Source organism: Vidua macroura, chromosome 2 (assembly GCF_024509145.1).
Source record: "Vidua macroura isolate BioBank_ID:100142 chromosome 2, ASM2450914v1, whole genome shotgun sequence".
Taxonomy (NCBI): Eukaryota; Metazoa; Chordata; class Aves; order Passeriformes; family Viduidae; genus Vidua; species Vidua macroura.
In genome coordinates, this window is record NC_071572.1 from 74,986,278 (window position 1) to 74,994,114 (window position 7,837).

The window sequence follows — 7,837 nt, forward strand, 5'->3', positions numbered from 1 at the left end:
TGGGTAGACTGACCTGAGTGCAGAATGTACTGCTACAGCCAGAATACTCTGTGTCGTCCTGAGATAATCCCAGCCTTTTCCAACTGAGTCATACTCCTTCTGCCCTTCCTAAGTTCACATACACAAAGCCATGCTGAGTTTTTGTCTTCATCTCTCCCAGCCTTGCTCAGATACTCACTGTAACATCCAGCTTTTCCAGAGCAAAGAGCTGGTGATCAACCTGAACAGACCAGAGCAGCTTGTCTGCTCCCTCCATCAGTTTCAGTGTTCCTGAAGAAAGAAACAAACAACTGTTTTGAAAACAATAAAAGAGCAAGATGTTTGCTAATGCTAGGCTGTACTCCTTCAACACTCAGGGTTGCTGAGAGCTAGCTGCTAATAGCACAGGTATGGACTTGGCTGCTAAATCCATACCGGACACTTGACTCCACCTACCAGGCTCCTATAGTCCAGATATACTGTGGCAGTACTGGGTAGGGGGCACTGGCCATGAGAGAGTGGAACATAAACAAGCATCTATCCTCACAGTGCCCTCTGTGCCTTCATATAAAATATGTCAGCAGAAGGAGTCTTGGAATCAAACTCTCTTGCCTGACCCTTGAAGGGTTTCTGAAGCCCAGCTTCCCTTTCTTTTAAAAATCAAAAGCACTGAGCCCCTGGATCTCTGCTTTGAATTAGTGACAGGCCTTGGCTGCCCCACAGGTCTTCCTCCAGGACAGTGGCAGGACTTACCATCCAGAGTACAGAGGGCAAAGAGACCTGAGCCATTATTCTCACTGGAGCCTGTAAGGGCAAAAGAAAATTACTGGTGTTTATGCCATTTTGTAAACATCATCCCCTCCCTCTTCTGAAAACAATAAAAAAGATCCAAATTGCCTCCTTTCCTTGCCCAGTTGTGTGCAGGACAGCAGTGACAAATGTCACTAATTAAATCAGAAGAGGAGAGTCCCCTGACCACCAGGCTGTTTCAGCCCTTCAGTAAACTCTCTACCTAGCTACTAAAAAAAGAAAAGACATGCAAGGTCAAGTTTTAAAAATATGACACTCTCAGAGCGAGGACTGGAGCTGTATTCAACTAAAGCTGCATTTAACCCTTCCACTAACAAAGTAAGAGAGGCACTGGCTCCCCGAGGAGGAACTCAGGAAACCTGGCAGTCAGGGGCAAGCCAGAAGAGCTGAAAGCAAGCAGGCAGTTTCCCCAGAGTCGGTTCACAACCCGAGCCTATCTCCAGTGCCTGTAGACACTGTAGCTCTAAGCTACAACCCCCTGCACACTCCCAGGCTGCAAACAACCCCGTTTCTGCAGATCAGCCTAAAGCAAAGCCAGCTGCTTGGGTGCTTAACTGCACCTAGTGATAAGAACCCAGACAGGCTCTGATCCAAGAGATCTGCTGTGTCCCCCCTTGGAAACTGGTCAGCATGGCACTCTTCAGCTGTTCCTTTATTGACGGTCCAGCATCAATGGGATTTTTTACAGTCTGCTCTTCATCCCTTATTCTGTGTGCCTTCATTTTTCAGAGACATCTCTCAATAGATGCAAGACTTCATATGCAGTGAAATAATTGATTTCATGCTCTGTTGACCATGTTGCTCACAGCAGCATCAGAGATGCTGAAAACATAACAAGCTTAGGAACTGGGCAGGAAAGGTCCTCTGAGGAATGGGAAGAGGGTGGGGTTCAGTGGATTGCTCTTGTCCACAACCTCTAATTACACTAGACAGGCTGAATCATTCTCAGCCACCGCTGCAGGAGGCAATACTTGGGCAGAGCAATACAAGAGAAAGTGATCTCGGCTGGGAGTTTTCTGCCTTCTATTATGCCCACACACTCCAAAGGAGAGTGGAAGCTTATTCTCCATAGGTACCAAAGGAGGGCCCAGCAGGTGCACCAGGCACAGGTCAGAGAACAAGGAGTTACAGGAGGGAAGCAGTGGTAGCATGCAAGAAGAGTTTGGACACAAGAGTAGTGTGTCAGGGCTGAGAGAAGCTGGCAGCTGTGCAGATTTTAGATACAAGACATGAACACAACACAGTGGAAAAAGAGGACAATAATACAGATTAAATATGGAAGCAGCTGTGGAGAGGTTGGGGCTGCACAGGAGGAGGAGGAGCAGCACAGAGCCACCAGGAATTGAGATTCAAATGCTGAGAAGCAAGAACGAAGATGAGGCTGTGGGAAGGAAGAGATGCATCTAGGGATTAAGAAGGAGGCATAAGCTGCAGCCATGCAGAAGCAAGGATCAAGGACATCTGTAGGAGCATGGCATGGCAGCCATTCAAACCAACTAAATGCAGGTCAGCAGAGGCTGCGGAAAAACTCTTGTGCAGAGTGAAACATAAGGGCTACCTAGGGAAGGACAAAGGCTATAAAAAGCTCACATAGAAATATCCAACTGTCTTTCTCTGGGAGCTGGCTCAGAGAAACTGAGATCCCTGTGTTCTTGCAGCAGCCTTTCAGTTTTTTTTCCACCACAGGAAATCTGATTTCATTCTGTGCTGAAAAACCATCAGGGGCAACTGCTGGGCTGGAGACCCCAAGCTGCTGATCTCTCACCTCGGGCAATGCTACCAATCAGATGAGTGGAGACATTCTTGTTGTGAATCCGCCCAGATGTTTGGTGTAGAATCACATCTCGAACAGGGGCCTCACTGGGGAAAAGAGAAAGACAACAGAGAAAAGTTAGGGAACCACACCTGGGACTATCTCAGAACAATTTCAGGAGCAGTGTATTCCAAAGTTCTACAAATCCAGACAGTGACAGAGTTTGTGAACAGGCTGAGCTCTTTAATGGTAAAGGAAGAAGACGCATGCCACCCCAGGTATTAAAAAAGTACCAATTTTTAAAAACAGAAACCCAGTATGATTTGATGCATAAAAAACAGAAGCTAAAAAAAAAAAAGTCAGTAAGGCCTGTATTCCAATGAAGGAATAAAAGGACAGTTTTTGTCATGACTGTTACAAAAGCCTGGCTGCTTTTCTCTCACAAAATATCTGCCCAGACTGAACAGGTTGGTGAGAGACTATATCTGGGCCTGGCTTCTGGCTAACAGGGTACCATTCCACTAAGTTCTCTAAGAGATCAAGGAAACTTGTCTAGGTCCCCTCCTGCTGCAGTTTTTTGTGTCTGCCTTGAAGTCTCACAGAACACCACAGAAGCACCCAAATTCCCCACCAGAGTCCTTCCAGCACCAGGACAGTAATAAGCACCTCACTGCTCATCCTGGTTGCTGTGGTTGTGATTTACAGCACTGGCTGCCAGGAGTCTCATTAGGAAAACTTCTAATTGCCTCATCTGCAGAAAACAAGAGAATGAGCCCAGTCTTATGCTGGGCTTCAGATGTATTTGGTTTGGCCCAGTCTCTCAGCTGCTAACCTGCAATCTGATGACCTTTCTCTGGAAATCTAGGTCACTCATTTCTCTACCTTAGCTCCCAGTAGTGAGGAACCCTCAGAGAGTTGGTTTTGCCACTCTCCTTGCCCAGTTCAAGAAGAGAGTGGGATACAAGGAAAGCAGCAGTATTCATCTTTGTGACAGAGACATAAAGAGTGTTCATGGAAGCTCGGGTGTAGGTGGGCTTAAGTGATGAGGTGCCAGCAGCACAGCAGGTCACTGAAGCAAGGACAGTGACAGGACCCCTTGCTTTGCAAGAGTGACATGGTGGCACTCCCTTTTAACAGGCATCCACAGTGGCATGTGCTCATGTACCCCTGCAGGAACACCCTCACCTGCTCGGCGCAGATCCGTCCCTTCCCGCGGCTGTGTCCCGCTGCTCCGTGTCCCAGGTGCACAGCAGGATGGCATAGCCACAGCCTGGCTGTGACACCATCAGCTCTGGTGACCCATCAGGGCCTGGGTTCACAGATAGGCTGTCCACCTACAGTGGCAGAGGAAAAACATGGATAGAGTCAAGAACTCCAAAAGGTTTACAGTGCTCCCTGCAACTAAATTTGAATATGGCAAATCCTCTGACAGAGCTGAGCAGCAGCTGAACAAATTCAGCTGGAAGCAAAACATCCAAGTTCAGTAAAAGGTTGGTTCCCTACCAAAAGCCACTTTAAAACAACACTGGTACTTCCCACTAATGCTGTCCCATGGGGCAAGAGCACCTGCTTCTCAGACCAACTACCAGCTGTACAGAAAAATCACTGGGCAAATCTCCTCTCAAGTCATCGATCGACATGACAATTGTTTTATTCATAGGACTGAGATTCTCTGCTTCTTCTCTTGAAAAAGCCACCTCTCGAAGACTGTATGACAAGTACTGCTCTGAACATCCTTTTTCCTTACCTGACCTTCTAGAAGCCATTTCTTCAACAGGATCAACTGCCCAGAGACATGGTCTGGATTCTCTGATGAGTCCTCCCAGCGGAAGGCACGGACCACCCTGTCAGTGTAACCCACAACCAACTCACACTTTCCATCTCCATCTGCAGGGAAGAGCAAAAGACAGCTGGACTCTCTCAAGCCCTAAGAGCCCAAAAATGCAGAAACCACTCTGCTGGTTTCTATAGTTAGCATCCCTGAGGACCCCAACCATAATGAAAGCTTGCACTTCAGAAAAATTCTGAAGTTCTTGTTTCTCCCTTCCATGACTTGGCTGTGGTTTGTTGGAGTGTCAGCTTCAGCAAGACAGTAATTTCCATCTGCATGTCCCCCCCACCTTCTCTTCCCACTGCCTCACACACAAACTCCTTCACCCTGCATTCCCACACCAGCTCTGTGGCTCACCAATGTCATTGATGAGCATGACCTTGGTGTTGGCAGGAATGTGCTGCTTGAACACTGGCTTCTGCTCTTCTGCCCCTGCCAACTCATGGTGGCCTGAAGCATCTGGGTGTTTTGAATTCAGAGAAGTCAGGTCAAAAAGATGAAACCAGCCTTCTGCACTCACAGCCACCACAAAATTCTGTAACGGAAGAGAAAGACCTTTTGTTTCTTCCTCTTTTAGAAACTGCAGAAGGGCAAAGGAAGACACAAGGGTAGATCGATCAAGATCAGTGACTGCTACAGAGAGAACAGGAGGTTTTTGGCCAGCATATGAACTTCTCTGCTACGGCAGGGTCCAAACTCCTTCATCTTTGTCAGACTATAGTATCAAGCAGATATGTGTGCAATCTTCAAACAATGTGTGGCTTTCTCAATGCCCACGTCAGCTCTGCTCCCCACTAGAGGAAAAACAGCTACAGTATTTCGGGCAGGGTACCTGAACTGGGACCTTTGGACTCATTGGTCCTGGTTTAACCCCCAGAAACAGCAATCCAACAAAAGGAGTCATAGTAGACCCAGTGGAATTTGCTTGGGAGTCCAGACTATTCCATGTCTCAGTCTTGTTTAGATGACCTTAAATGCACACAGCCAAGTGGAAAAAGGACCATGGCCCACAGCAGACATCAGCCCAAGAAAGGCAAAAGCCACTGAGCAAATGGAGTAACCTTCAAACCACCAAAGCCTTGTGGTGCTCTCACAAGGGCACATGGAAATCAAAAGTGTTCTCTGAAGATAGGATGGATTTCCTTGCTCTCTAAAACCCACATAAGGCTCACAGAAAAATACCAGTTATATATAAACAGAGGAACAGTTTAAAAACAGTGGTGCTAAAACTCTATGAGCAAAGGCAGACCCTGGAGAGACAGCACCTACAATCTGTCCTCCTCCACACTCAGCACATGACATGACCCTAATCTCCTGAACACCTCCCACATGCCCTACAGACACAGCTGTGAAGAGTTTGGCTCCTCTCACCTTTCCTTTATTGCACACATCTCCCACACGGACACATGTGAGCTGCAAAAGAAAACAAGGCCATCCATGAGAAAAGGCAAGCCAACCCAGCACCCTCGGATACACCTCTGCCCTACCCCCTCCTCTCCCATAAGGAATCTTTTGAACTCCTAACAGCCTTGTGAAGGACAAAGACAGCAGAGCCAAGGGACAGAAACACAACTGGCCAGAGCCCTGGGGCAAACCCCACAGCACACAGGGCAGGGTAAAGGTGGGACAGAAACCCAGTTTCTATGTTTGTGCATTAATGTCCAATTAATAATGTCCAATCTGTTTGTCCATTAATTTGCTCATTGCTTCCAGCCCAAGGGGCTGTAGGCAAAAGCGGGGTCTTGAATAATTACACAAAAGACATCAGAATCAGTTCTGGCTGCCATTCCTTTCCAGCCTACATATTCCTAGGTAAAGGACAAGGATAGCTGGCTGCACATACATGAAAAGACCCAACCATTTAGAAAATTTGTCAAGAACTGACCATTCCTTGGCAAGATCGCACAGCCCAGGGCTTGCTATCATCATTCTTGTAAACATAGAGCTTTCCATTGGTGTCTCCCACCACGAGTTCATTCAGCTGTACAAGAAAATTGGGTTAGTAGGGAGAAATCCACAATTAGATTAACAGCAAAAATTTCAGAATTCATATCTAAAAATCACTCTGTGGGAAGAAGCAGCAAAACAAAATGAGTTATACAATCTTGAATCAAAATGGAAGGTCTGGGAAAATATAAAAGCCTTAATTTTATTCTTGCAAATAAAAGAGATGGGGAACGGCTCCTTAGAGCAACATCCTATTACCCACTGCTTCTCCACTCATTGTTTCAGAGCTGTGTCACTGACTGTTTTAACATCCTGCTTGGATGTTAAAACAATCATCATTACTACATTTTCCATCCTTCAATCTAGAGTGACTTGAATCACCTAAGGAAGATGATGACAATGACAAAAATATAACCATCCAGGAAGAGAGTGCAAGAACTCGACAGATTTACACAGGATGTTCAATGTCACTGCTGAAGGGGTAAAGGGATTTCAGAATGGTGATTATTTCTTTAAAGAAGATTTCTAAAAATCATCAACTACCCATACTGATGAGCCAACTCCCATTATCCCATCTCCTGCATCATGCTTCTGTGTATTTAAATGGTGTGCATTTCATAACCCCCTGCACACCTTACCCTACAGAAAAGCTTTTTATAGGGAAATCTCTTTAATCATCTACTGCGTTGCTAGCCATGACACTTTCCAGGATAAGGCTGTAACACACCTTGACTGTTGAGGAGAAACAGCAGTTGGCTAAGCTAACCTCTTCCTAGTTACAGACAAATCAAAACCAACCACTTCAGGGGCTCACAGCAACACTCCCAATGCACATCCATCCATCACACGTGTCAAGAGAAACCGAGACTTGGCTCTACCCTGTTTGTGATCTGCTGTGCCCTGCAGAGCACTCCTACATCCGCACCGCTGTGACAGGTGAGTGTCTATTAAGCAGATGTTAAGCTCCCCTCTGGCTGTGCACCAGCCAGGGCACGTGTATTGGCGAGGGAAGCCCTGACCCGCTGCAGCCCAGCAAACATTCCCTTTGCAGGGGAACTCCTGGGGAGGGAGGGGGGGGTTGTCCAAAGCCCCGCGTCCCTGGCGCCGCCCGTGCGCCCGCCAAGCCCCGTGTGTGTCCCCGGGGCTAGTAGCCCCAGCCCTGGGGCCGCACCAGCCGCTCGCCGCTTCCCCCCAGCCCCGTGCCGACTCTATCTCCGAGGCGGCCCCGCGGGCTCCCCCAGCCGGGCCCGCTGCCCCAGCCCGGCCCCACCCCACCCCACCCCGGGCTCCTGGCTCGGACCGTGTCGTTGTCGGCGTCCCCCAGGCAGATGGCGTGCGGGAAGAGGCTGCCGGCGAAGTCCAGCGCCACGCACTGCACGTAGCTGACGGAGCGCATCCCTGCGCCAGCGGAGGCTCCGCGGGGCCCGAGCGCAGGCGCGCCGGGAATGGCGGGAGCGCGGGGCGGGGCGGCGGCAGGGCCCGCCCGCTGCCCCCGCACCGACAAAAGCCGCGCACCG

At 48.5% G+C, this 7,837-nt stretch overlaps 1 protein-coding gene across 6 annotated transcripts in view; it reads right to left on the reverse strand.

The window, feature by feature from the left end:
• Window positions 1-7,746, reverse strand: part of ITFG2 (integrin alpha FG-GAP repeat containing 2) — an 18,251-nt gene extending 10,505 nt beyond the window's left edge. For all 6 annotated transcript variants that reach the window (XR_008435913.1, XR_008435909.1, XR_008435911.1 and 3 more), the window contains exons 1-9: window positions 7,621-7,746; window positions 6,259-6,354; window positions 5,745-5,786; window positions 4,731-4,908; window positions 4,290-4,429; window positions 3,728-3,876; window positions 2,555-2,649; window positions 733-783; window positions 179-270 (exon numbers count right to left, since the gene is read on the reverse strand). Coding sequence is in view for 1 of the 6 variants with exons in the window: in XM_053971459.1 (XP_053827434.1) it covers window positions 179-270; window positions 733-783; window positions 2,555-2,649; window positions 3,728-3,876; window positions 4,290-4,429; window positions 4,731-4,908; window positions 5,745-5,786; window positions 6,259-6,354; window positions 7,621-7,716 (939 nt within the window). In the remaining 5 variants the exon portion in view is untranslated. The remainder of the gene's footprint in view (window positions 1-178; window positions 271-732; window positions 784-2,554; window positions 2,650-3,727; window positions 3,877-4,289; window positions 4,430-4,730; window positions 4,909-5,744; window positions 5,787-6,258; window positions 6,355-7,620) is intronic.
• Between the last annotated feature and the right edge of the window lie 91 nt (window positions 7,747-7,837).